This window comes from Bos indicus, chromosome 5, assembly GCF_029378745.1.
Source record: "Bos indicus isolate NIAB-ARS_2022 breed Sahiwal x Tharparkar chromosome 5, NIAB-ARS_B.indTharparkar_mat_pri_1.0, whole genome shotgun sequence".
Lineage (NCBI taxonomy): Eukaryota > Metazoa > Chordata > Mammalia > Artiodactyla > Bovidae > Bos > Bos indicus.
This window is the reverse complement of record NC_091764.1, coordinates 112,900,898-112,927,475: the sequence shown is the minus strand read 5'-3', so window position 1 is coordinate 112,927,475 and position 26,578 is coordinate 112,900,898. Positions and strand designations below refer to the sequence as shown.

The window sequence follows — 26,578 nt, the reverse complement described above, 5'->3', positions numbered from 1 at the left end:
GGAGGGCAGGAGGGGTGTTCGGGAAAAGGGGTCAGCAGCCCGTGGGCAGGCCAGAGACAGGAGTGACCCTTACTCCATTGGTCCTGGTGTGACCAGGCCGGGGGTCAAGGTGTGTCTGAGGGCTGGGGGATGGAAGGGGCCTTGCTGACTCCTTGAGACCTCCCATGAGTAATAGGGAGCCCTGGAAGGGGCTTAGCCAGAGGCTGGGAGGCCTCCCGGGGGCAACAGGAAGAGCTGATGAGGCAACTGGACCGGGCACAGGGCGGTGTGACGCTGGCTCAAGGAGGGCCTCACCCTGTCCCCCACCTCCTCCTGCAGACGCTGAAGACCTTGCGGCAGGTGGAGGTGATCAACTTCGGGGACTGCCTGGTGCGCTCCAAGGGCGCCATCGCCATCGCAGACGCCATCCACGGGGGCCTGCCGAAGCTGAAGGTGCTGGCCGACCCCCTACCTCCTCCCTCCGGGGTCCAGGCTCCCCCGCTCTCAGGGTGACAGCGTGCGGGGAGCAGGGTTCAGGCCTGTCAAGGCAGGTGGGCCTGGGTTCACAGCCCGGCCTTTCCACCTCCTTCTCCCCGAGTGACTCTGCAAGTCTCTTCACCCCTCCGAGCTAGGGTTTCTGACTTTTCAAAGAGAAGAGTGACTCGGGTCGTTGCAGTTTAGTGGGAGTTGTTGGGTGAATAGTATTCCTTTTGTCGTGGCGGTGTGTCTACGCCGGACAGAGTCTGCCTCAAACCCTCACCTGGGGAAGTGGAGGCTCCTGACCCCTTTGTCTCCTGGTCACCCCGTGTCTCCTGGTCCCCCTGTCTTCTGGCTCCTGTGTCTGCCTGCCTCCACCCCTTCCCGTTATCTTTTAGGAGCTGAATTTGTCATTTGGTGAGATCAAGAGAGAGGCTGCTCTGTCCGTCGCTGAGGCCGTGGCAGACAAGACGGAACTGGAGAAACTGGACCTCAATGGTAGGAGGCGGGTGGCCTCGGCCCCGGCCTGCCCAGTGGGCCCCACCCCGTGCTGACCTCCGGCCCCTCCCCGCGAGCAGGCAACATGCTGGGAGAAGAAGGCTGTGAGCAGCTGCAGGAAGTGCTGGAAGGCTTCAACATGGCCGCGGTGCTGGCGTCCCTCAGGTGGGGGGTCTGGGGCCCCGGATTCTTCGTTCCTCCCTTTATTCATTCAGAAAACATGGGTGGAGTCCCTGTGGTGTGCCGGGCACCGTGCTAGGCATTAGGGGATTGACAGCGAGACAGTCAAGGTTTCTGACTCCTAAGACCTTGTTGCCGTGGGCGAGGGATCAAGGAATAAGACAATGATAATCAAGTAATGGCGTGTAAATATCACAGGGACATAGAGGGGGCTGAGAGCAGTCACCCTATAGAGCAGGAGGGTCGGGGAAGCCTCCCAAGGGACGCGCTTCGATCTGAGGTGACGCTACGCGGGGCAGCAGTGATGTGGGGTGCAGTGGCCATGGGATGGGCCCGGGCTGTTCCTGAGACCAGTCTTGGAGGTCGACTGGAGAAGGCAGAAGTTGATGCAGGAGCGAGGGTCTTCCGGGTTTGAGGGGCAGGGGGCTGCCTCCTCCGTCTGGATGGGAGCTGGCTCGTCCATCAGCACCCGTCTCTGCCTGCCTCTCTGACCTCTAGATGGGCGTCATTTCTGTGTCAGGCCCTCCATCATGTCCCATCAGGGCCAGGCCCCGTGCTGCTGCAGGACCTAGGCCAGGAAGGGCTCGAGGGGCCCCCCAGTCCGGGGGAAGTGGAACAGGCTTCATCTGAGGCAGGGCGGCCCCCTCACTCCCCCTTGACCATAGTTTCCCGTGGTCAGCAAGACGTGGGTGGCACCGTCCTGGGCGTCTCAGCCTGGGCAGTGTTCCCGCCCAGCCCTGGGCCCCAGCTATGACAGAATTCTTCCTTTCCTCCTTCTCCCCCGTGGGACTGCGGGTTCTTTGGGACAGGGACAAGATGCAGTGCAGGCGTCCCTGTGGGACGGGCCTCCAGGCGACTCCCAGGTCCCCAGTCCGGGACAGCTGCTCCTCGGCCCTCCCTGCCCGGCTCCTGCCTGGCTGGGGGTCTGTGGGTTCTCGGGGCCAATGTGGGCCACCGGACAGGGAGGGGTCTGCTTCAGCCAGACCTTCCTCCGCAGTGATGACGAGGGTGAGGATGACGAGGATGAGGACGAGGAGGAGGAGGAGGAAGGAGAAGAGGAGGAGGAGGAGGATGAAGAGGAGGAGGAGGAAGAGGAGCCACAGCAGGAAGAGCAGGGCGAGGAGTCGAGCACACCTTCAAGGAAGGGCCAGGGCCCGAACAGTGGGGTGAGTCCTGCAGGTCAGAGCCCCGCCCCGGGTCCTGGGGTCGTGAGACCGCTCCCCCGGGAGGAGGGGTGGGGGTGTCTTGGTCCCAGGACTGCAGACTCGTTCTGCCTGTGCGCTTCCACATGGAAAAGAGGAAATCACCCCAGTGCGGCTGCATTTGTCTTACTTAACCCCAGGACAGATGTGTCTGCTCATTTATAAGTTATCCACACGCACAGTGCTGCTGCACCACGTGCAGTAGACTGCTGAACAGCACGGGTGTGCCCTGCACGAGCCCACTTCTGTGTGGGTGTCTGCAGTGACTAAACTGCAGCGCGGCTCCGTGATCGTGGTTGGTTGAATCTGTGGGTGTAGAACCTCAGACACAGAGGGCAACTGTAAAGTCATACCTGGGTTTTCAGTTGTGCGGGAGGCATATAAGTGTTTCTAAAAGAGTAGGGTAAAAAACAGGCAAAAATGGAAATTCACTTTCCTCCCCATCTTGGTGACCCCTAGGGATGGTCCCCATTCTGGAGACAGTGGCCGGGTCGTGACCCAGCTTGGATACTTGGTGTTCCTTTCCCGGCCGGGAGGCATGTCTGTTCCCTCAGGTTCCCAAGTAAAGCTTCTGGGGGACTTCGGGTTGGGCACAGAGGGCCAGGCTATGTTGAATGTGGCTAATGGTCCAGTGTGATGGCCGGGCGCCTCTGGTGCCCACCGGCAGTGGTCATCCCGGCTAAGACACTGGCTCCTGGTGGGGCCCCTTGAGCCTTGGAGTCATTTCTGCAGTATCCCATGTCATCCCAAGGATCCCCTTGGCCGCACCAGGCTCTTGGAGTCTGAAGGAAGTGATTGCCCACACCCTAGAGGCTCCTACGCGAAGAGCTGACCAGAGGCAGCCTCTGCAGGCCCCTCACCCTTGGGGAATTTGGGGAAATTCTGGACTCTGAGCCTTGAGTGGCCCGAGTGAGGGGCGTCCTTCTGGGCAAGGAGTCTGGACATGGACCTCTCCAGAGCCACCTGTGCCGCCTGTCCCCCAGGAACCAGCTCCTGTCCTGTCCTCCCCGCCTCCCGCAGACGTCTCCACCTTCCTGGCCTTCCCCTCCCCGGAGAAGCTGCTGCGCCTCGGGCCCAAGAGTTCCATGCTGATAGCCCAGCAGGTAACAGTACCACTGACGCCAGCCCCACTCGGGCCTCGGCTGCTGGAGCTGCCGGAGCAGAGGTTCCGGCACAGCTCGGGGTTGGGCGGGGGCGGGGCTGCCAAGCGTCATAGCTAATGCACACTCGTGTAATGAGTGTGACAAGTGCTGGCACAGGTCTGCGCACACTGTGGACACAACTTGGGCCGCGAGGAAGGGTAGGCCTGGGGCGTCTCAGTGATAACTGGGGTTTGGGAATTTTCGCAGGATTGTCACGGGAGCACACGGTTATTAGGCTTCCCTCTGCACGTCCTGCAGGACCGGCTTCTAGACGGCTCTCCTGCCCCCGTGAAGGTCCCAGGCCCCCAAGCAGGCCCCAGGCTGCTCACTTGTGACTCGTTCTTGCCGAGGTGATTACCGAGCACCCTGAGCTCAACAGCGCCCAGTGCCTGTCTGCCCCCACTGCTCTGAGCACTTGGACATGATTTTACTCAACCTTCTTGGCACCTCGGAACGTAGGCCCTTCTCCTGTCATTTGACAGATAAGAAAGCTGAGGCTGCATGTTTGTTTTTACACAGATGGAAGGTGTGTGGCAGCCATGGTGAGCGAGTCTCTTGATGCCGTGGTTGCGCCGTATTTGCTCGCTCGGTGTCTCTGTCACATTTTGGTATTTCTCACAGTGCTTCACACCGTCCACTGACAAAAGATCACGACTTTCTGAAGGCTCAGATAACAGCATGTTCTAGTAAGAACGTGTTTTTGAGTTAATATACGTGTTTTTTTGGACATGATGCTACTGCACACTTCATAGACGCACACACAGGGTGACCCAAAGTTCACATGGCTGGCTTCACTGTGGCATCTGCCTTATTGCTGTGGTCTGGAGCCAAGCCCACAGTGTCTGCGAGGTGCGTCTAGAAGAAATAAAAGGGGCCACTCGCAGAGTTGGCTTGGTATTTTGGCTTTTTATTTCCCTCTTATGTTGTTCTGTGATCTCTTTTTTTTTCTTGTTATCTGATTTCCCCCATGGTAAATGAGATTATATGATGCAGACCTTCGTGTGGCCACCCTTTCACTGAACACCATTCATTGTTTTCTGTGTCAGTACAGCTCTCATCACGCCCTTTATGTCAGTGAGCAGAGGTAGCACTTAAACCATCCACACTTTGCGTGGATTCCCAACATTTCGCTTTTCCTCTGTTGTCGGTTAAGCTGAGGCAGGTTTCCTTCATGTGAACGTCATTTGCGTGCTGGATTATTTCATCGGGTTAGGCTGCAAGAGGGGGTCCCTGGAGACAGTGGTTTTTAGCGTGTACACTCTCCGTGGGTGCTGCACACCTGTGGCGGCCGGGCCCCTGCCGGCTCTGGGGGGACAGCGTGTCCCTGCCCAGCAAAGGCCCATGTCCTGCCAAGGCCTCCTCTAGCCACAGGCAGGGGCCCACGTCTGCCAAGGCCCCTGGTGACCAGCCGTCGTCTCCTGTGTCCTCAGACTGACACGTCTGACCCAGAGAAGGTGGTCTCCGCCTTCCTGAAGGTGTCCTCCGTGTTCAAGGATGAAGCCTCGGTGCGGACGGCTGTGCAGGACGCTGTAGGTGCGTGCGGGGGGTGGCCCAGACAGCTCCGGCCTCTTCGCTGCCCTGGGCTCGGCTCAGAGCGCTGCCCTCCCATCTGTTCTTCGTCGGGTTCTCGCCGTAGCTCGGGCCGGGTGCTCGCCTCTCTGTTTTTTGCAGATGGGGAGCCTGAGGCCCTTCCCAAAGCCATACAGTTCTATACGGTGAGAACTCGGGCCAGGTGGTGCCCTCTGCAGGAAGGTCAGACCTCTCTGAGGAGGGGTGATGAGAGTTGAACCCTGTCCCCGCCTCCAAGCCGCTGCACACACTGTCCCCCTCCACCCGCAGGTCCTCAGGCCTTCCCCAGGCTTCCGAGGGTCTCTGGTCCTGTTGGGACCCTCTCTCGCCACCCCATCCTCTCAGTTCCTCTCCTCACAGCACTTCTCACCTTCCACCTTGCCAGTGTTTGGGCCACCAGGTTGGGCCAGGCAGGGAGGGGAGGACAGGCTGGAAGCGATTGGAGAAGTGGGTGACGCTTGGTGGGCTGGTGGAGGGGAGGCTGGGAGGGGCGGGAAGGGCCAGGCGGGGTCTCTGTGTCTGTTCCCTGAGGGCCCAGCCCCGCCCCTCCTGGGGCATTTGTGGGGACAGGTTGCCTGAATTCTGTTTACCAGAACAGCCTCACACAGGAGCAGGAGCTCGTGGGGTCCCTGCATGGCTTTGGCCACACCTCCTCCCGTTCCCCCATCCATTCCCCAACCCCCCACCTCCAGAGACCAGCTGAAACCGCCCCAGGGTGACCTGCCTCACCTCACCTCTGCCCACGCCCGTTCCACCTGAGGCCAGGCCAGGCCCAGGCGTCCCTGTAGGGGCGGGAGGGGGGTTGAGCCCTTCCCCTGGTGCTGGCTGGTCCCGCCGTCTGGCTGCCGTGGCCACATCCACCCCACGTCCACCTCCTGACGAGACAGGAGACAGGGCCAGCCTGTGTGCCCAGGGGCCACATGACCTGAGTCCTCTCGACTGCTTCTGCCTTGTAGATGCTTTGATGAAGAAGGCCTTCAGCTCGTCCGCCTTCAACTCCAACGCCTTCCTCACCCGGCTGCTCATCCACATGGGGCTGCTCAAGGTGCGCCAAAAGGAGCGTGGCCCAGGTGGGGGGGTACACCCCAACATCCGGCACCTCGAGTCCTGCTGGGGCCGCCTGCCCACCGTCCCCAGGCCTGGGTCTGCTTAAGCAGGCTTTGCCTTTGTGATGGGATGTGGGATTCAGCTTGACCTCGGCCGTGGGGCGCTCTCAGCAGGGGCTGCGTCGGTGCTCACCCAGCCTTCTGCTGTGTGTCTGTCTCGCAGAGTGAAGACAAGATCAAGGCCGTTGCCAACCTGTACGGCCCCCTGATGGCGCTGACCCACGTGGTGCAGCAGGACTACTTCCCCAAGGCCCTTGCCCCCCTGCTGCTAGCGTTCATGACCAAGTGAGTGTCCGCCCGCCGGCCACGCGGCCAGTGTCCATGTCCCCAGCCTGGCCACGCAGGCTTCCCCAGCTCTCGGCATCTGTGTTTGAATCTCACCAGGCCTGGACAGCTGAGGACACGGCTCGGGCACAGTATCTTCCCTGAGAGTGGGGACACGGTAGTGGCCCTGTCTTGCAGACAAGGCAGTGAACACCGGGTCAGAGGGGGTCTGCCCACGTCTTGCTGCCGACCGGGGCTCCATGCCTGGCAGCATCCCAGGAGCAGTTTGTGTCTGTTCCCTCAGCAGCCTAGGCCAAGGGGGGCCTTGTCCTGGAGGGTCCTGGGCCTGGTAGGGTGCTGGCCACAGTCAAGGAACAAGGAGCCTCCTAACCTCAAGGCCCAGCTGGGGTGGGGTGGGGTAGGGTGGGGTGGGAGGCCCGTCCCTGCCCTCACTGAGGCCCCGTGTGGCCCCCAGCCGAGCCCCTGCCTTCCCCAGGCCTCAGTCTCCCCTTCTGCCAAACTGAGGGGTGGGTGAGGCTGTCTCTGAGGCTCTGACCACCATACTTCTGGTGAAGTCAGGACCGTGGGGGAACATGGGAGGGTCCAAGGAGAAAGGAGGGGCCCCCACCTTGGGGGACACGTGACATCACTGGGCCCCCGGGCATCAGTCAGGGCGCTTAGAGCTTGTGAGGGAGTATGTGGGGGTGGCCTGCATAGAGGAGGGTGAGGACCACCCACTGGCCACGAGGACCCAGCTGGCCTCTGCCACTTGGCATCTCAGGTGCCTCCTTGGTCTGGCCTGACTCCCTCGCTGTGTCTGCCTGCCCCTGCCACCACACACCACCCCTCCACCCCCTGCCCCAGCCCAGGCATCCCCTTGTGCTGCAGCTGCTCCTCTGCCAAAGCCCAGGGCAAGTCCAAGCCCTGGGCATGGTCTCATGAGGACTGCAGCCCGGCCTCCCCCGCCAGCCGAGGTGCGCGCTTCCCTGCACCTGTTCCCGCTGCAGGAGCCATTGCCACAGGCTGTCCAGAGTGTCCCCAGCTGCCATCCCCGGCTGCCCGTGTCCTTCCAGCCCTTGGTTGGGACTGTCGCCTCTGTTCTCCTGTCGTCCCTGTCTGGCCCTTGGGCTGGGCATGGACCCCCAAACCCCTAGAAGACACCCTCGCCTGCTGGTCAGTGACAGACTGCCTCCTCCCGGCTTGTTGCCGGCCCTCCAGTGCAGGCCTCAACGTATCCACATCAGAGGAGGGGGGCTTGGGCCTGATAGGCGACCGTGAGGGTCACGTGTGCTCCCTTCCCTCAGCTCCAGCCCAGGGCTCTAGGTCCAGGCCCAGCCTGCACCAGGCAAGGCGTCCGTGGCTTTCGGTCCTGGCTGCTCGCCAGGTTCCCTGTCCCCCTGAGCACCTCGCCAGTTTCTTTCTCGGCAGTGGAACTAACCATCTAACAATCTGGTTACCTGTGGCTCTCAGGGGCCCAGCTGGGACTCCCACGGTCCAGTCGCTCACAGGGACCAGTGGCTCAGGAAGGCTCCCTGGCCCTGTGCCCGCTGGAGAAGCCTGGGAGAGCCTGTCTGGTGGAGCGGAGGCCAGGTTCCCAGCCCGGTGCCAGCTCGGGGCCATGTGGCCTCAGGTGCCTCCCCAACCCCAACCTGCAAAGGCAGGAGCTGACGTCCCCCTTGCAGAGTCGTCGTGAAAATTAGAAAACCCGAGTGTGGTGTGTATTCTGGGTAGCATCACAGCTGGGAAGCTGGCACCGCACAGCCAGAGCTTCCTGGGTCCAGCGGGGCCCGCCCACTGACCCTTCTCTCCCCACAGGCCCAACGGCGCCCTGGAATCCTGCTCCTTTGCCCGCCACAATCTACTGCAGACGCTGTACAAGGTCTAGATGCCAAGCTGGCCTCTGCCCATCCCTCGCCTGGACCATGACTTGGGAAGGGACTCAGCTGAAGGACTCTGGCCGGCGGCAGGGACGGGCTTTGTCTCGCGTGTCGTCTCCCGAGTGTGTGTGTTGGTGTGGCGTACGTGCAGGCGTGTGCTTCTGGTCGGGGTTTGAGTTTTTCATGTCTCCTTGCCGGACTTGCCCTGGTCCCGCTGGAGCGGAGCTGATGGCCCCCAGGCGCCAGGGCTGCAGGCTGCTGTGCCATTAAAGCTGCCGCCGTCTGAGGACGCTCTGCTCTCTGCGCAGGCGCCAGGCCCCGGCGGCCATCCCCCCGCCTGCCTTCCTTGCCCCCGCTGCGGGCGGCACCAGGCCTGGGGCACTGCTGGCCGGGTGTGTCCTGTCCTGCCTGGGGCTGCTTGCTCAGGGCTGCTCTGCTTCCTGTCGCCAGGGCTGGCTCCTCCGGCCACCCCTGCCCCTACCATCCACCCCGCTCTGTGCGGCCGCTCAGCCTGAGGGGCCAGGACCACTCTGGTTGGGGCCACGGGGTGGGGGTGGCAGAGGGCAAGACTGGGTGTGGGTGTCCGCCCACACCGCGTGGGCAGGAAGGGAAGCGGGGGGCAGACGCAAGGGTCTGGGAGCTGCATTTGCCTGGACAGCTCTGGCTCCGCACCCCGTGTGGGCCGCTAAGGTGTCTGGGTGTGGCCTGGGAGCCCTGGCAGAGAGGTGGAGGGTCTGGGCAGGCCCACAGCTGTTCTCCAGCGGTGTGGGCAGGGACAGGGCCTGCTGGGGCCGGGGCAAGGTGGGGGCTGGGCTGGGCTGGAGGAGCCCTGCGACACTCCGTGCTTTCCCCATGTGCTCTGTGTGTGTCTGGGCTGTGCCCGGGGCTTCACAAATAAAGTGTGGCAGCAGTGACCACTGAGAAACATTTCCCCTAAAGCAGCTGTTCTCAGGCCTTGGTTCCTGGGGTCCTGCCTCACGGGGCCACGGTGATGCGCCCCCCAACCCCTGCCACATCTAGGTCTGTAAGGGGCAGTCCGCCTTGCCCAAGAGCTCCCAGGCCAGTCTGTATCATCACCGGGGGTCAGCCTGGTAGCCCCCTCTCTCTGTCGTGGGCCTTCCTGTCCCCTTCGCACAGCTGGGTGGGTGGCGCCCAGGAGGGGCAGCCACTCCTGGAGTTCGGGGACAGTGGAAGGCCTCTGCTCTGGGCAGGGGAATTGGGCCCTGGTTCACCTGCCTAGCCCCACGTCCCGCCTTACCTAACCTGGGCTCCACCAGACCTTTCATTATTCCATTTACGGACCCAGCTGAGTGGAACACAGTCCAGATGTGGCCACAGGCCCTGCTGGCGGCCGAGGCAGGAGCCCCTGGGCCTGCATGGGAAGCGGCCCAGAGTGGAGGGCACCACCCCTGGGGTCCTCTTGTTGCTGCGGTGGTGTGACAACAGCCTAATCCTCTCCTTCCCGCCCTGGAGCGGGCCCCACAGTGAAGAGCTCCCTCCGAGGTTGCTTAGGGGGCAGTGTGTCTTTACTGGGCATGGACCACTCAGGCAACATCCTTTTTGGCTGGGTGGCAGAGCGATGCCCAGGCCTCACCCTCCCCTCGCCCCATCCCAGGTGTCAGGCAGGAGGCCAGTGGGGGTCTGGCCATTTTGAGCTCCTGGGCGGCACCCAGCCTCTGGGGAGCTCCAGTCTGGTGTAGGAGACCCAGTGTGGGGGTGGTGGGCGGTGAAGTCAGAGAAGAATCTCGAGTTACAGGTTCAAGAGCTGAGTCGTGACGTCCAAGCAGGACCTCTCACAGGTGATACAAAGGATGCCCACCCCTGCCCCGTCCTTCAGAGCAACTCCAGGTGCAGGAAGGGGCCGGGGGCTTCTCCCCTGCCTACTGAGAGCAGACTTTGGAATCTCCTCCCCAGACTCGAATGCCCACATTTGAGGATGACAGCCAATCCTAGGATTACACAGGCACCAGGTCCCTGAACACCCTGACTTGGGGTCTGCGAGATCACGGATGCCTCCGCTGAGGCAGCCTGTGACCCCCCGCACCAGCTGCAAACGACCTGCTCAGCCCCAGGCTGTTCCCAGTAAACGGAGCTCAGCTTTGGGCCAGTGGCTTGCAAACCATCGATTCCATCCTGGAAGGCCCACGCAGTGTGGTCAGGGGCGCCCGGAGCAGCACTGTTGGGACAGCAGGAACCTAGAAATGGCTCACAGGCACATCTGAAAAGCGGACCAGGAGCACAGGCCACGTCACAACAGTGAGAGCGTGCTGTGGGCTGGAAGCACACCGTGACCCCCACAGGTGAATCAACAGTGGCCTTGAGCAAAGGCAGCCTCAGCCCAGCACCCCGGGTTCCAAAGCCGGGATACACGTGTGCGACAAACCCAGCTTTCAGGACGGGAGTTAGCCTGGGGAGGGCAGGGGTCAGGACGGGGTGAAGGCACAGGCTGCCTTCGTGCACCAGTCTTCAGAGTGGTCCACCTCCACTGCCTGACAGCCATAGCTTTTTTTAAGGGAAAAATTAAACACAAGAGCATTTTTGACACACAAAAAGCACAAACCATAAGGAAATTTGCCTTCATCAAAATAAAAGGGAGTTCCCTGGTGGTACACTGGGTAAGAATCTGCCTGCCAATGCAGGGGATGTGGGTTTGACCTTGGTCAGGGAACAAAGCGCGTGCCCCAGAGCAACCAAGTCCACAGGCTGCCACTGCTGAGGCCGCACCCTGGAGCCCATGCGCCGCAACTAAGACCAGACATAGCCAAATACATTTGAAAAACAAAGTGAAAAACAAGTGACCAAAAATACCGTGGAAGTTAACAGACAAGGTGAGAGAGTAGAAAAAGACACTGCAACACAGCAAGGATTCGTGCTGAGAATATACATCCAGTTTGAAGGAAATGCGAAGTAAAACTCTAGGTAATACCGTTATAGACCAGGCTGGCAGATACGATTGAGAGGTGACACCAGAAAAAAGACGAGTCTGGCACGTTTACACATTGCTGGAGGGACGTCAAGCTAACGAAAGCCGCTTCAGAGAGTAATTTGGCAGACACAGAAAGCTGAAAACATACACGGCCTGTGAGTCCAAGTTCCCATCTAAGGGTCTGCTTGAGAGAAACTTGTACACGCGCAGAAGGAGACAAGCAGCTTGGTGAGGAATACCAGAAGATTCAATAGCCGAATGAGGCTTCCCTGGTGGCGCAGCAGCTGAGCCTCCAAGCTCTCAATGCAGGAGGCCTAGGTTCGCTTCCCAGTCAGGGAACTTGATTCCCAGGTGCCACAACTACAGATTCTGCGTGCCACAGCAGAGATCTCACATGTCACAACTAAGACCCCAGCACAGCCAAAGTAAATAAAGAACCAAATATCCATCAGTAGAAGAGTTAAACTATGGCACACAGACATGCAGTGAGATATGTGTAGCACTCAAAGTGAACAAACCAGATGCAGAAGCTACATGGATCTACTAAATAAACCTTCAAAAACATGGCTGAGTGAAAGAAACATGTTTGCAAAATAATATGGCACTGTTTAATATATTTAAAAACTATACTACTACATGAAAGCCATTGCCTTCGGGTAGAAAGGAGAGACAAGGAGATGCTACACTTTCTTACCTCCATCAGGGGCGGACCACGCTCCTGCCGCTGTCCCAGAAGGGAATGCTGGGTAAAAATGAAAATGAACAAATTTTTAAAATATGCATCACAGGCGAATCTCACAAACAATACTGATCGAAAAAAAAGCCCAGACATAAAAGAATACACCCCATGGGATACTGTGGATAGAACTCGCTGTGTGAGATAAAGCACATGGGGAAGTCTGTGTGTGGTGTGACACTGTTTCTTGCTTTTAAAAAAGAATGAAAGCTGCACTTCCACCAGAAACACAGATCTAAAGTATAGGATGTGGAAAATCATAGGATACATAATTGCTACGGTCTAGATAAACTGTTTTTTTTTTTAAGTGTGCATGTCCCCAGGAAGATAGTATTTAGGTATTCTGTGCAACACTGCAATAAAAAATGGAGGCAAGTCGATACATTTATCCAATGAAATACCATCCAATACTAACTAATCAACTTAGTTCCATGATGTTGAGTGGAAAAACAAAAAATGTGCAGAATATCTTGTGTAAAGTGTTGAAGAACATAGGTAAATGTTAGCACAAACAAGGCAGAGTTAACTGTTCTTGAGCCCCTATGGTGTGCCAGATGCCAACCGTAACCCCACAGCAGCCCCGTAAACCAGTCACTGTGTGTGAGCATATTAACAGAGCAGGGAACTGACCCACAGCAGGAGGAAGTCTAGGTCTGGGACCCACGGGCTGCCTGGCCCTCGAGGCCCCTCCTTGCTGGGCTGGTCCAGGGACTTGGGTCTCAGGCCCAGGCCCAGATTCAGAGCAGGAGGCCCTGTAACTCCAGCCGCTGCTCCCGTGGTGCCTGTCTCTCCCTCACCTCACAAAGCCTCCCATTCAGCTCTGCCCCTGCTGCCAGGTCTGTGGGCCGGGAGGGGGGGCTCCCCCGGCGTCCAGGCGGGGGACTGTTGCCAGCCTTTCCCTGTGCTGCGCCTCCAGGCCAGACTGGCCGTGCGATCGGCATGGCGGGGTGAGTCTTGGGGCCTCAGGGTTGCTGGGGGGGTCTGAGAAGCTGCATGGCTGCAGGCAAGCCCCTGTCCCTCTCTGGGCCTCTCAGGGCTGGGGGGACAGGGGCTCTGGGATCTTCCCGGACAGAGATTCTCCAAGGGTCTCAAAAGAGGGTTTTGAGGAAGATGGCGGGTGCAGTTGCTCCCGTGAGCTCCCCTGGGCTAGTCCTCCAGGAGCCCGGCTGAGAGCTTGGCAGCCCTCCTGGACGCTTGACCTTGCAGGGATCTGTCACCACGCAGCCCCCACCCCACTCCAGCCTGCGCTGAGCCCCAACCTCACTACAGACTAGAGGATGCCACCAGCCCCAAGGCCAGGCTGGACCCTGGGACTCCAAGGAGACTGCAAAATAGATGGTGACAAGCCAGTGAACAGAAATGGGGGCAGCTCAGGGTAGAAGCCAGCCCAGGGGTCAGGAAGGGCTGCTCAGAGCTAAGGACAGACACGGGAAGAGCTGGTGAGGTTTGCGTGGCAGGCAGACAGGAGGGAGCTGCTCTGCGTACTTACGGTACACTGAAGGCTCAGAGCGGGTGGGTACCTGTCAGGGAATCAGGACTCAGGACCTCCCAGCAAAGGCAGTGAGGAGATGCTGGAGGGTTTTCAGCTGGGGTGTCAGGGCCCAGCTGTATTTCAGAAAGTTCCCTCTGGGTGTTAGCAGTGAGCGGAAGGCTGCGGGGGGGGGGGGGTGGTGCGGCAAGGAGTGCCATCGTGGCACGGTGGGCCCTGTGGAGAGGCAGGTAGCAGTTGGGAGGTGAAGGGGTCTTGCTGGGCAATGGATGGATGGTGGGTGGATAGATGGGTAAGTGGACAGACCAGGCCCAAAGCACAGCTCTAAGGCCATATCCTCAGTTTCCCCCAGGCCAGGCCAGCTGGGTGGTGCTAAGATGGAGAGAGGAGAGCAGAGGAATAAACAGCAGAGAAGGCAGAGCTCCCACCAGCCTGCCTGTCAGAGTGGCGCTGGCCAGCCACCAAGGCTCCTTGAGGCTCTCGGGTCCCATGACACCTGGTCCCCCAAAGTCTAGCCTCACTCGGGCCAGGCCTGGGTCCGCCCCTCCAGCTGCTGGGCCGTCTTCTCAAGGTGGGTGTCGTGCTCCCTGGCACCAGGGTGCTGATGCCACATCAGTCTGAGGAATGGCTGACTCTCCATCGCCAGCCGCACCCCGGGAAGACAGGCCTCCCCTGGACCCAGGAGCCTCTGCACTGCCTGTTCACTCCTCTGAACTGACTGGGCAAGGCCTCACCAAGGCAACGGGCAGATAGTCACAGAGACTCGCCAGGTCGTCCCTCTGATCCCATCTCCTCTGTTAAAACGGAATCCCAGCTCTGTGGAGGGGTTGGAGGCTCAGGGTAACGAAAGCTTCCCCAGCACCAAAGGAGGAAGATGTCCGATGGGCTCTGGGACAAGAAGCAGGGCTCAGGGAAGCAGACAGTGTGGGTCTCTTGTTCTGTGAACAGTTGGCCCTTCTCTCTGCCAGGCCCCAGAGCCTCTCCCTGGTGCTGTTGCTTCCACTGCTGCTGCCGCTAGGGCCAAACCGGTGCGCAGTGGCCCAGCGCTGTCCACAGGCCTGTGTCTGTGACAATCCCAGAAGGCATGTCGCCTGCCGGCACCAGAACCTCACCGAGGTGCCAACTGCCATTCCTGAGGTCAGCAGGGCAAGGTGGGGTGGAGAAGGACAGCGGGAGGAGCCTGGGCTGGCACCGGAGGTTCTGCCACTACCTGGCTGGGGGAGGCCCCGGCAAGTCACTTTTCCTCCCTGAGCCTCTGTCTTCACATCTGTAAAATGGGAATGATAACAGCCAACAACAGGGAGATGATCTATTTAAAATCCTAAGTGACTGGAACAAGTTATGTGACCTATAATAGATACTGAGTTAATTACAGGCCCTAGGGCAGCGAACTGGGGACCTACTGGGATAAGGTATGGTCTCTGCCCTGCGGAGTCAAGAGCTGGAGAGTGAATGTAGAGGGGTCAGTGATAATTCAGTGTGGAAAGTGCCAGAGTGGGGGATACCCGGGTGGCTGTGGATACCCTGGAGCAGGTGTCAGGGAGCAGGATGAAGAGAATGAGGGGGAGGAGGCTGTTCCAGGTGAGGGAAGAACAGGTGCCAGCATCAGCAAGGGGCACAGGCTGTGGTCCGGGTGCCCCTCAGCGTCCCCTCCCTCTCCCTTCTCAGCTGACCCAGCGTCTGGACCTCCAGGGCAACATGCTGAAGGAGATCCCCCCGGCCGCCTTCCGGGACCTGCCTCACCTGACGCACCTGGACCTGCGGCGCTGCCAGGTGGAGCTGGTGGCCGAGGGTGCCTTCCGAGGCCTAGGCCGCCTGCTCCTCCTCAACCTGGCCTCCAACCGCCTGCGCGCGCTACCCCAGGAGGCGCTGGACGGGCTAGGCTCGCTGCAGCGGCTGGAGCTGGCGGGGAACTTGCTGGAGGAGCTGCGGCCAGGGACGTTTGGGGCGCTGGGCGCGGTGACCACGCTGAACCTGGCCCACAACGCCCTGGTCTACCTGCCCGCCATGGCCTTCCAGGGGCTGGTGCGCGCCCGCTGGCTGCAGCTGTCGCACAACGCGCTCAGCGTGCTGGCCCCCGAGGCCCTGGCCGGCCTGCCCGCCCTGCGCCGGCTCAGCCTGCACCACAACGAGCTGCAGGCCCTGCCTGGGGCGGCCCTGTCCCAGGCCCGCGGCCTGGCCCGCCTCGAGCTGGGCCACAACCCCTTCACCTACACGGGCGAGGAGGATGGGCTGGCGCTCCCCGGCCTGCGGGAGCTGAGGCTGGACCACGGGGCCCTGCAGGCCCTGGATGCCCGGGCCTTCGCCCGCTGCCCTCGCTTGCACACCCTAGATCTCCGCGGGAACCAGCTGGACGCCCTGCCGCCGCTGCAGGGCCCGGGGCAGCTGCGCCGGCTGCGGCTGCAGGGAAATCCGCTGTGGTGCGGCTGCCGGGCCCGGCCACTGCTGGAGTGGCTGGCGCGGGCGCGCGTGCGCTCGGACGGCGCGTGCTGGGGGCCGCGGCGCCTGCGCGGGGAGGCCCTGGACGCCCTGCGGCCCTCGGACCTGCGCTGTCCCAGGCCCGGGGCGGAGGAGGAGGAGGAGGCCGAGGAGCTGAAGGCCGCGCGGGCCCGCGCCCCTGGCGGCGCCCCTGGGGAGGAGGCCGGGGCGGCCGGGCCCTGCCCGCGCACCTGCGTGTGCGTCCCGGAGTCGCGGCACAGCAGCTGTGAGGGCCGGGGCCTGCAGGCCGTGCCCCGCGGCTTCCCCAACGACACCCAGCTCCTGGACCTCAGGCGGAACCGCTTCCCCGTGGTGCCCCAAGCGGCCTTCCCGGGTCTGGGCCGTCTCCTGTCGCTGCACCTGCAGCACTGCGGCCTCACGGAGTTGGAGGCGGGCGCCCTGGCGGGGCTGGACAGCCTCATCTACCTCTACCTGTCAGACAACCGGCTCTCCGGCCTCAGCGCTGCCGCTCTCGAGGGGGCCCCCCGCCTGGGCTACCTGTACCTGGAGCGGAACCGCTTTGTGCGGATGCCAGGGGCCGCCCTGCTCGCCCTGCCCAGCCTCTTCTCCCTGCACCTGCAGGACAACGCCCTGGACCACCTGGCACCTGGTGACCTGGCAGGCGGGCGGGCCTTGCGCTGGCTCTACCTGAGTGGGAACCGCCTCGCCCGAGTGTCCCCTGGGGCGCTGGGCCCCGCTCGGGAGCTGGAGAAGTTGCACCTGGACAGGAACCAGCTGGGCGAGGTGCCCACTGAGGCCCTGGAGGGGCTGCCGGCCCTCCTGGAGCTGCAGCTCTCAGGGAACCCGCTCGGGGCCCTACGAGATGGCGCTTTCCGGCCCGTGGGCCGTTCGCTGCAGCACCTCTTCCTGAACAGCAGTGGCCTGGAGCAGGTGGGCGCAGGGGAAGAGGGGCGAGGGGAGGCAGCCCACACCGCTGCCCTGCCTCGCTGGGCCCCAGGCTGGGCGTGGGGCCCCGAGATGAGCCGGGCACTGCGCCTGCCCCTAGGGGCTCAGGTGTAGGCCACAGATCAGGCCGAATGCTGTGCCACAGCGAAGCAGGGAGGACGCTGCTGAGGCCTGGAGGCAGGAGCTCCCCAGGGTCTGTGGGATTACCTGCTGTTACACACGTTGTGGGCAGGGCTTTTGTTATAATTACATGGGGGGTATATATATAAATAATTATATTTATAATCAAATATTTATAATATATATTATATGGGGGGATAGGGCCTAGCAGTAAGAACCATGAACTGGGGGTCTGGGTGGCTTGCAGAGGGCAGTGCTTTGGCCTTGGACCAGCCTGAGTCTTCCACCAGCACTGCCCTTCCTGCCTCTGCCTTGGCCTTGCCACTCCCCAGGCCTGGGGCTGGGACAGGCGTGCAGGGTCTCACACCAGGGCCTGGCGCCTTCCTGCAGATTTCTCCTGGGGCCTTCTCAGGCCTGGGGCCCCGGCTCCGGAGCCTACACCTGCAGAAGAACCAGCTGCAGACACTGCCTGCCCTGCCCGGTCTTGGTGAGCTGGAGCTCGTTGATCTCAGCGGCAACCCCTTCCACTGTGACTGCCAGCTGCTCCCGCTTCACAGGTGAGCACCTCCGCCTGAAGTCCCCCAGCTGGGGGCCCGGCCAGCTGCTCTCAAGCCCCCACCGTCTCTCTGGGGGCACCAAGTCGGTGCCATCTGAGCACCTTTGGCAGGGGAGGATCCTGCCAGGGCCAGTTACCCCCTCTGGGGAACTACCCCACAGGGCTTGGGGTGGGTTTCCCTGAGCCTCTGTTCCCTCATCCATAAAGTGGGGGTGAAATCTGCCTGGCCGAGTGGACCTAGTCAGTGTGTGTGAGTGCTGTACATCATTGCCCAAGAAAGCAGCAAGGGCCCTGGAGCCCAGTGACCGGGGCTCAAACCCGCCTCTGTGATTGTCTCCTTTTGAGGAACGTGGCCTCTCTGTGCTGTTTCATCATCTATAAAGGCCATGATGGTGACTGTAAAATGACGTTAAATTCAGTAGCTCGTCTCGATCGGTTTGGCTCACCAGTCCTCCACCACTGTTTATTACCGGCCCCCTTTTACAGGAAGGGGATTGAAGTTTGATTTGCTCAGGATCACTTAACTGGTGTGTCCACTCTCACCCACTAGGCCCCACCATCCCCAAATCCCTGAGGACCTCCTCGCTGTCCTCAGGAAAGCTCGGCACAGGGGCTTCCCCACTACCCCTTTTCTTCTCAGGTGGCTGGCTGGGCTGAACCTGCGCGTGGGGGCCACCTGTGCCACCCCTCCCAGTGCCCGTGGCCAGAGGGTGAAGGCCGCAGCTGCTGTCTTTGAAGCCTGCCCAGGCCAGGCTGCCAGGAAGGCCAAGCGGACACCAGCCCCCAGGCCTGGCGCCTGGGGGACCCCCACGAAGGGAAGACGGCAGAGAGCGAACAAGGTCGGCCGAGGGGTGGTTGGGTCAGGTTTCAAGGCCCTTATGGTAGTAGGGGTCTGACTTGTCTTGGTCCCAGTTTCATGAGGTTGTAGATCTGGGCAGGGACCAGATCTACTTCTGGTGGCTTCTGAGAGTGATGTCCATCCTCTCCAGCTCTGCGCTAAGCTCAGAGGGGGCCTATGGGGAAATGACTGCACGCCGTTTTGTCCCCTGGGCAGTGGCTGATTAAGCTGCAGCCTCCCGGGACCGTGTGTCCAGAAGAATCCCACAATGACGGTCACTGCTGGCTTGCTGTCCATTCAGCCTTTTCCCACCCAATCTCGGGGGCCTTGCTTGTTGCTGGGGTGGGAAGAGCAAGGGTACAGGTGTGCTGCTGGCACCACAGATGAGACTCCATCACCCCCTTGACTACATTTGACAAAACATATAGTTTTCTTTAAGTAACTGGGACCATAATTCAGTTCAGTCTCTCAGTCATGTCCGGCCCTGCGACTCCATGGACTGTAGCACGCCAGGCCTCCCTGTCCATCTCCAGCTCCCAGAGTTTACCCAAACTCATGTCCATTGAATCGGTGATGCCATCCAACCATCTCATCCTCTGTCGTCCCCTTCTCCTCCTGCCTTCAATCTTCCCCAGCATCAGGGTCTTTTCAAAGGAGTCAGTTCTTCGCATCAGGTGGCCAAAGTATTGGAGTTTCAGCTTCAGCATCAGTCCTTCCAGTGAATATTCAGGATTGATTTCTTTTAGGATGGACTGGTTGGATCTCCTTACTATCCAAGGGACTCTCAAGAGTCTTCTCCAACACCACAGTTCAAAAGCATCAATCCTTTGGCGCTCAGCTTTCTTTATAGTCCAACTCTCACGTCCATACGTGACTACCGGAAAAACCAAAGCTTTGGCTAGATGAACCTTTGTTGGCAAAGTCAAGTCTCTGCTTTTTAATATGCTGTCTGCTGCTGCTACGTCGCTTCAGTCGTGGTTGGTCATAACTTTTCTTCCAAGGAGCAAGTGTCTTTTAATTTCATGGATGCGGTCACCATCTGCAGTGATTTTAGAGCCCTCCAAAATAGTCTGTCACTGTTTCCATTGTTTTCCCCATTTATTTGCCATGAAGTGATGGGACCAGATGCCATGATCTTCGTTTTCTAAATGTTGAGCTTTAAGCCAACTTTTTCACTCTTCTCTTTCACTTTCATCAAAAGGCTCTTTAGTTCTTCTTTGCTTTCTGTCATAAGTGTGGTGTCATCTGCATATCTGAGGTTATTGATATTTCTCCCGGCAGTCTTGATTCCAGCTTGTGCTTCATCCAGCCCAGCGTTTCTCATGATGTACTCTGCATGTAAGTTAAATAAGCAGGGTGACAATATACAGCCTTGACATACTCCTTTTCCTATTTGGAACCAGTCTGTTGTTCCATGTCCAGTTCTAACTGTTGCTTCTTGACCTGCATACAGATTTCTCAGAAGGTAGATAAAGTGGTCTGATATTCCGGTCTCTTTCAGAATTTTCCAGTTTGTTGTGATCCACACAGAAAGGCTTTGGCATAGTCAATAAAGTAGCTGTTTTTCTGGAATTCTCTTGCTTTCTCTGTGATCCAGGGGATGTTGGCAATTTGATCTCTGGTTCCTCTGCCTTTTCTAAAACCAGCTTGAACATCTGGAAGTTCACGGTTCATGTACTGCTGAAGCCTGGCTTGGAGAATTTTGAGCATTAGTTTACTAGCATGTGAGATGAGTGCAATTGTGCAGTAGTTTGAGCATTCTTTGGCATTGCCTTTGGGACTGGAATGAAAACTGACCTTTTCCAGTCCTGTGGCCACTGTTGTTTTCCAAATTTGATGGCATATTGAGTGAGTGCAGCATCTTCACAGCATCATCTTTTAGGATTTGAAATAGCTGAAGTGGAATTCCATCACCCCCACTAGCTTTGTTCATGGTGATGCTTCCTAAAGCCCACTTGACTTCGCATTCCAGGATGTCTGGCTCTAGGTGAGTGATCACACCAGGGGTTTATTTCGGCTAGGCTGGGTCTTCTTGGCTGCACGGGCTTTTCTGGAATTGCAGCAAGTGGGGGCTGCCCTTATTGCGGTGCACAGGCTTCTCACCGTGGTGACTCTTGGGCTTCAGCTTTAGCTGCACATGGGCTCAGTCGTTGTAGCTCCTGGGTTCTGGAGCACAGGCTTAGTAGTTGTCCTGCAGCATGTGGCATGTCCCCATATCAGGGATCAAGCCAGCATCTCCTGCACTGGTAGGTGTTTTATTTACCACTAAGTCATCAGGGAAGCCCTAGGATTTGTTTCTACTTCTATTGAAAATAGCTGCTTCCTCCCAGGAATACAAAGGCCTTGAAGGACATGGGCTCTGATCCCCGGCAGAATGTTCTGCACTGGGGTGCTCACCAGATTGAAACCACCGAGTCCTGGTTGTGACCTGGCCGACGAGCTGGATGAAGTTTAATCCCACTGTTGCCATTTCATGTCAACTTAGGCCACCAAGTTACTGAACTTTAACAAGCCTTCTTTCTCTTACTTGTAAAATAAAGTCAGCACATCCTCACAGGATCAAAGATGAAGCAAGCAGTGTGAACACCTGTAAACTAGTGTCTGGCATGAGGCTGTCACAAATGTGGAATCCCTTGCTTCCCCATCCGTCGAGCAGCCGAGTCCGACGGGGTGACAGTAAAGGAAGGTGCAGGGGGTTCCACCAGTGTTTGTACCAGGGAGCCGCTCGCTGCAGGCCGTCAGGCAGTGGGGCAAGGAGTAGAGAGGCTTCTGTTCCTCAGGATGTCTTCCAGTCTTCAGGTGTTCCCCACGCCCCCGACCCCCACCACTGCTGTGGAACTTCAAGTCCCATCCATAGGCAAGGGCAGTGGAGGGACAAGGTTCATTCTGTGCCTTGAGCTAAAACGCCCTGGAGGTCGACACTCCCGTCTGTGACCGACTAACCTCTAGGTCCCAGGGACATGAAGACACGGGCTGGGCCTTTGGGGAGCCCGGGGTCCTGGGAGGGGAGTGGCAGGGACAAAAAACATAGCATACTGCTGTGGAGACGTGCTGTTCTGCACTCTTCACGGGTGAACTCTCCCCGTCTCTGTAACCGACCTGGTGGGGTGGTGTCTCAGAAGGAACACTGACAGACTGACTGCAGCAAGAAAGGGATTTAATCGTCTCATAGGATTTAGGTGTGGGAAGCCCATCTGGGGCTGTAACGGTGGCTAAACTTGTCCTCTAGCCCTGCCTGCTGCACCCAAGCATCAAGTTGTGGGCATCAACTTCTTCACTTAGGAAGAAGCAAAACTGAAAGCCAATCAAGTCCCATCGCCCCAGAAGCTCTTTAGGCAGAACTTGATCCTTTAAGGGCAAGAGCATAGGGGAAAATGATTCTTCTCAGCTGGGCAAGTCACCCTCAACAAAGGCAGGCGATGAGAGCAGGCTGTGGAACTGCAAGCCACTATCGGCCACCTTCCTCCCATGACCCACCCATCAATGTGAGGTGGGGTGAGGGGAGGCACAGCCCCTGTCACATTTAGGGGAGTTCAGGCTGCAAGAGCGTCGTTTCTATTCCACGTGAGCCTGCACAGTGCCTTTAGGAAAGGACAAATGATCTGGTTCTCTCTGAACTGAAATTGGCTCCCTTTGGGCTGGTTGCCCATCTCTGGGATGACACCCAACAGCAGAGTCCTCAACACACCCAAGGTCAGCACCCCATCAGGCAAGCATGGGCCGTGGCAGCTATTACAGGGGAACACAGGGACACACTCAGCCATGCTGTCTCTACTCAAACACGCGGAAGGAAAAAGAAGGGCTGAGGACAGCAGCCTGTTACCACTTAGGTCCCAGGTCTCCTGAAGAGAGGGTGAGTCAGAGGGAGAAGACAGCTTCAAAGGAGACTTAACTGCGGAGCAGAAGCAGCTGAAATGTGGGCAGACACCAGGTGAAATTCTAGAATGTACTTTCAGAGGAGCAGCGGAATCAAAATATATTATGGAGTTAAGGACATGCACGGTGAGGAAAAGGACCAAGAAGTACATCCCTGCCTCCAGGAGCTCCTTCAGGGCCACGTCCCAGCAGGGCAAACCACCCCCCGTGTCGAGGCCCTAGGACTTTGGCAAGGCCAGACCTGCTCTTGGTGAACAGAAAGGGAGAAGGAGAAGGGCAGGTCCCGTCCAGCTGGGCTCCAGAGTGGGCTAAGTTCAACACTGGTGGCACCTTCTCTCGGGGATACTTGCATGCTTGTGCACACGCATGTGCATACACCCACACCCACCCCCCACTCCCATGGCACAGGGACTGGTGTGGTCTCCCCGACCTGAGGCCCTGGAAAGCTCCCTTTCCCAGGGAGCAGACCTTATCTCTGCTCCTCTTGGAAATGGAGTCAGTACTCATGCCAAGGGAAAACAGATCAAGGCCACCTCACAAGTCACCAGGACCTACACGCTGGTCACTGCTGCTCAGCTGCCTGCCAGAGCTGGGCACCAGCACAGGGCTCCGCAACCTCCTGGGGGTGCCAGGAGGAGCAGAGCCCCAACCGAGGCAGGAGGGGCCGTTCCGCATGGAGTCTGGGGCAGAGGCTGTACCCCTCACACCACTCACGTCCATCAGGTGACCGTGTGTCCCCACCTCGAGACCTGCTCGGGCCTAACCACTAGCCAGCTTGTCTCCCGCGTGTAGCCCCCGCCCTGGCAATGGAGCAGTGTTGGGGGAGTGGAGGGGACTAGTGTGGAAGAGCTTCAGGAACTCGAGCTGGAGAGGGAGCTGCTCGCAGGCAGCCCCCGTCACATGGCCTTGCTGGAGAGGAGGCCAGAGGCTAGAGGAGACCCTGGCTGCTCCTTGGGTCCCCGGCCCCCACAGTACCAGGCAAAATTTATGCAAAAAGGCTCAGTCTCCGAAGTAAAGCAGGTTGGCGTGGTGGCAAGAGCGGCGCCCTAGGCTGGCTTCTGACTGGCAGCGAGGAAGGCTCAGTCGTCCGTCTCCTGTTTGATGTTCTCGACGGGTACTGGCAGCTCTGGACTCAGAGCCTTGTCGGCTGTGGCCACGTCCAGGTGCTCTTCCTTCACACGCACGGTGATGACTGAAGAGGGAGAAAGGTGCGGGGCAAGGAGGAGAGAGCATGGAGCTCAGGATGCAAGGAACTGGGCTTCCTACAGACAGGGGCCCTTGGGTGTGGTGGGGAGAGCCCCTTCCCATCTGTGGGGCAGACAGCAGCCAAGGCCTAGGGCCCTGTCCCACCAGCCTGGCAGGCAGCCCACCCTGCTAAGGGCTGGGGCTGGGGGTGGAGAGGGCCAGGCTGGTGCTTGGCTCCATTCAGAGCTGGGGGGGTGGTGTCTGGGAAGCCCTCCAGGCCCAGTGGTCTGAGAGAGGTTTCTCAGTGCCCAGAAAATGCCCTTTAAGCCTGACTCTGCTCTTCTGTGCCAGGTTGGAAAGGAGGCGACCGGCCTCTGAGCAGGGAGCCGCCTGCCGGCCCCCGGAGGCTTACTCTCATCAGGGGCGGGCTCCGACGGGGCCTTCGCCGCTGCCTGCAGGTCCTCCTCCAGCAGTGCCTTCTTGGACCCCTGTCTGAGGGGCCGCGTCTTGGCCGGTGGTATTCTTTTTCCTTGGAATAAAAACAGAATTCAACCCAGGCGAGGGCTGTATCCACATGAAACAGCGGTCAGGCAGCCCAGCAGAGGGGTAGGTGCCAGCCGGGGAGGACGGAGGCCCAGCTCTGACCTCAACCCTCAGGGCTGTGTGTCCGAGGTGCAGAGCTTCTCCCCAGTAAGAGGTTAGTGCCCCCACCCCGCCACGGTAGTTAAGCTTCCTGTTTCTGCTCCTCACTGTCTTCACTTCTACACCGTGCCTTTCCCAGCCCTGATTCGGAACGGCACAGGATCCTGCCACTGGAACCACACCACACCCTCACAGGATCTTAACCCTGCCCAGGGACCGCATCTGTTTCCTTTCTGTTCCCTTTCGGGACATCCTCTCTTCTGCGGAGACCACATTGGGGAGCCCAGCTCACTGCAGCTCAGCCTGGGGCCTGTGAGGTTGGGCCGGCCTGTGAGAGGTTCCCAAGCCCGGTGGTTACCCTTGCTCCCTCCCTCTGGGGATCATGAGAGAATGCCTTCCGTCTGTTGGCTCTTACATCTTTTACTTTCATACACCACAGCTGCATAAGGCCTCAGAGACCAGGCCACCTCCGACCCCTGCTCCAACCTATATAGTCTCTTGTGTCTTCTCCTCAGCATCCTGACCACTGCCAGAGACCAGAAGACTCCCTAACTGTGCTGTGGGTCCCTAAGACACAGGGTGATGGATGGGTGCATGGGGCAAGGGGCAAAGGAGAGGTGGGAATATGAAGAGTGTGACTGATCTGCGTAGTGATCCCCTGCCCAGGGGCACAGGCTCAGGTGATCCCAGGTCCCACCCCAGCCGGGCAGCTTTAGAGCATCACTTACGTTTCTTCCCAAACTGTTTCTTTTTCTTCTTTGTGGCCTCTTTGGCTTTCAGAGGTGTGGTGGGCTCTGTTGTTGAAAGACATGGACATGAGGTGAGAAGAGAGTTCTGAGAGGACATAGGCTGCAGGCACGTCCCGAGACCCCTGCCCACCCCTCATGGGCCTCCCTTACACAGGGGACGCCCCTGAAGGAAAGCCAGAGCTGGGCCATGAGAACAGGGAGGGGGTTGCGGGGAGGGACTGGATGACAGCTGTCCCTTCTTCCCACCCGCATCACCAGGGTGCTTAGAGGGGCCTGGGGGATTTACCTGGTGCACAAGGGCACGAGCATATGACAGAGTGGGCAAGGTCAAGGAAGGAGCTCTGCAGGCCAGAGGGAGAGGGAGACAGAGAAGTCAGGAGCAGGAGGGGAGACCAGGGCCACTCTCTCCCTAGAAGTGGTCCAGGAGATGCTCGATCTCATGCCAGAGGGCCAAAGGTGGGCATGCGGCACGGGGGGTGGGGTGGAGGGTGGTTGGCAGGAAGGAAAATGAAAAGGAAAGTCAAGAGCCCCTCAGGGCCAGGAGAGCCCAGACCTGTGGCCACAGGTGGCTGGAGCTGGTAGCCGGTGAGCTCACACCAGCCAACAGGGTAGATGTCTGGGGACTCGCAGTCCACCCACTGGTCGTACTCGCTGTCCCAGCCATCGAAGTGGATGCTAAGGAGTCGGTGCACCACCCGCTTCACTGTGGCCACACAGATGAGCCGGGGCTCCATCAGGTCCACAGCCTCCAGCTTCATGCCCACCTTGAAGCCGTGGTTGGGGCAGTCCTGGGATGGGGATAAAGGCCGAACAAATCAGCTAGGTCCCCACCCTGGCGGGGCAGCCCTGGGTATGGGAGTGGGTCTGAGCCTGCCTGTGGGGGCAGGGTCCTCAGACCAGGAACCCCTCTGCACTGTGATCCCAGGCACCAGCCCCTCTGGGAAAGGGACTGGCTGACTGTTCAGCACGCATCCGCATCCATCAGAGTTTGGACTTGTCCCCGAAACAGCTGATCTTAGCAGCAGGGACTCGAGAGGAGAAGGGGTTGGAACCGCCACCTTGGGTGGTAGTGGGCAGGGTTGGTCTATTCACCATGTTGAAGAGTCTCGATGGAGCTGCCTTTGCCTTGGTCTTCTCCAAGTAGGCCTCCCAGCTGAAAGTGTGAGCCTCGTACCCTGGAGTGGAAGGCGGAGATGAGGGAGGGAGGGAGGTGAGGGGGAGTCCCAGACAGCGCCAAAGGGGCTTCTGCAGCTCCATCAGGACTCAGCCCGAAGTTTCTCCAGCAACCTTCTTCCTTCCTGCCCAGGCTGGTACCTGCTCTAGGACCATGGTCCTGTAGTACAGGGTGCTCACTGCCCAAAGGGACAGGTGGGAGTTCTGCTCACCAAGCCACATGGGGCCATGGGGCCAAGGCAGCCCAGACTAAAGGCTAGTGGTGACCGTGGGGAGTGCTGTCACCTCTCCAGTCCACTCAGACTTCAACTCTGGGGGTCTGGCTTGGCCTGTGGCCTCAACCCTGCTCCCTCCAACTGTATGCCAGTCTTACCTTTTGGGGGTGTGAGCTCAATGTCATTCTTCTGGCAGAAGTTGGCTGGGAAGATGGCGTGGGAGGAGGCGTGGTAACAGAACCAGTCGGAGCCATCTGTGGAGGGTCCCCCGTCTACACAGATCATCAGGTAACCATCCAGGAGGACCTAGTGGTGGCGGAGAAGGAAACAGAACCTGGTGTTCTAAACTGCACCCCCATTCCAGGGTGAGGTGACAGGACAGGGATAGGATGGAG

General features: G+C 59.3%; 3 protein-coding genes across 16 annotated transcripts in view; 2 read left to right on the top strand and 1 right to left on the bottom strand.

Moving 5' to 3' along the window:
* RANGAP1 (Ran GTPase activating protein 1) overlaps nucleotides 1-9,208 on the top strand; it is a 28,730-nt gene extending 19,522 nt beyond the window's left edge. For 5 of the 6 annotated variants that reach the window (XM_070790482.1, XM_019961871.2, XM_070790483.1 and 2 more), the window contains 9 exons: nucleotides 319-432; nucleotides 855-954; nucleotides 1,035-1,119; nucleotides 2,132-2,300; nucleotides 3,320-3,439; nucleotides 4,909-5,011; nucleotides 6,004-6,092; nucleotides 6,317-6,438; nucleotides 8,233-9,208. In XM_070790482.1, coding sequence (XP_070646583.1) covers nucleotides 319-432; nucleotides 855-954; nucleotides 1,035-1,119; nucleotides 2,132-2,300; nucleotides 3,320-3,439; nucleotides 4,909-5,011; nucleotides 6,004-6,092; nucleotides 6,317-6,438; nucleotides 8,233-8,302 — 972 coding nt within the window. In that variant the 3' untranslated portion in view covers nucleotides 8,303-9,208. Of the gene's footprint in view, nucleotides 1-318; nucleotides 433-854; nucleotides 955-1,034; nucleotides 1,120-2,131; nucleotides 2,301-3,319; nucleotides 3,440-3,685; nucleotides 3,829-4,908; nucleotides 5,012-6,003; nucleotides 6,093-6,316; nucleotides 6,439-8,232 lie in introns of those variants that run through there. The other variant, XR_011566856.1, reaches the window with a different exon arrangement.
* Nucleotides 9,209-9,341: 133 nt separating this feature from the next.
* The window catches only part of CHADL (chondroadherin like), a 26,033-nt gene continuing 8,796 nt past the window's right edge, over nucleotides 9,342-26,578 (top strand). Inside the window, exons 1-6 of one of the 3 annotated variants that reach the window (XM_070790474.1) lie at nucleotides 9,342-12,903; nucleotides 14,414-14,582; nucleotides 15,114-16,814; nucleotides 17,340-17,506; nucleotides 18,146-18,344; nucleotides 20,674-20,913. In XM_070790474.1, coding sequence (XP_070646575.1) covers nucleotides 12,896-12,903; nucleotides 14,414-14,582; nucleotides 15,114-16,814; nucleotides 17,340-17,506; nucleotides 18,146-18,344; nucleotides 20,674-20,706 — 2,277 coding nt within the window. In that variant the 5' untranslated portion in view covers nucleotides 9,342-12,895 and the 3' untranslated portion in view covers nucleotides 20,707-20,913. Of the gene's footprint in view, nucleotides 12,904-14,413; nucleotides 14,583-15,113; nucleotides 16,815-17,339; nucleotides 17,507-18,145; nucleotides 20,914-26,578 lie in introns of those variants that run through there. The other 2 variants (XM_070790473.1, XM_070790472.1) reach the window with 2 other exon arrangements.
* The window catches only part of L3MBTL2 (L3MBTL histone methyl-lysine binding protein 2), a 21,731-nt gene continuing 16,636 nt past the window's right edge, over nucleotides 21,484-26,578 (bottom strand). For 3 of the 7 annotated variants that reach the window (XM_070790476.1, XM_019961869.2, XM_070790475.1), the window contains exons 12-17: nucleotides 26,342-26,489; nucleotides 25,888-25,970; nucleotides 25,349-25,583; nucleotides 24,775-24,840; nucleotides 23,817-23,933; nucleotides 21,484-23,411 (exon numbers count right to left, since the gene is read on the bottom strand). In XM_070790476.1, coding sequence (XP_070646577.1) covers nucleotides 23,299-23,411; nucleotides 23,817-23,933; nucleotides 24,775-24,840; nucleotides 25,349-25,583; nucleotides 25,888-25,970; nucleotides 26,342-26,489 — 762 coding nt within the window. In that variant the 3' untranslated portion in view covers nucleotides 21,484-23,298. Of the gene's footprint in view, nucleotides 23,412-23,816; nucleotides 23,934-24,770; nucleotides 24,841-25,081; nucleotides 25,137-25,348; nucleotides 25,584-25,887; nucleotides 25,971-26,341; nucleotides 26,490-26,578 lie in introns of those variants that run through there. The other 4 variants (XM_070790477.1, XM_070790478.1, XR_011566854.1 and 1 more) reach the window with 4 other exon arrangements.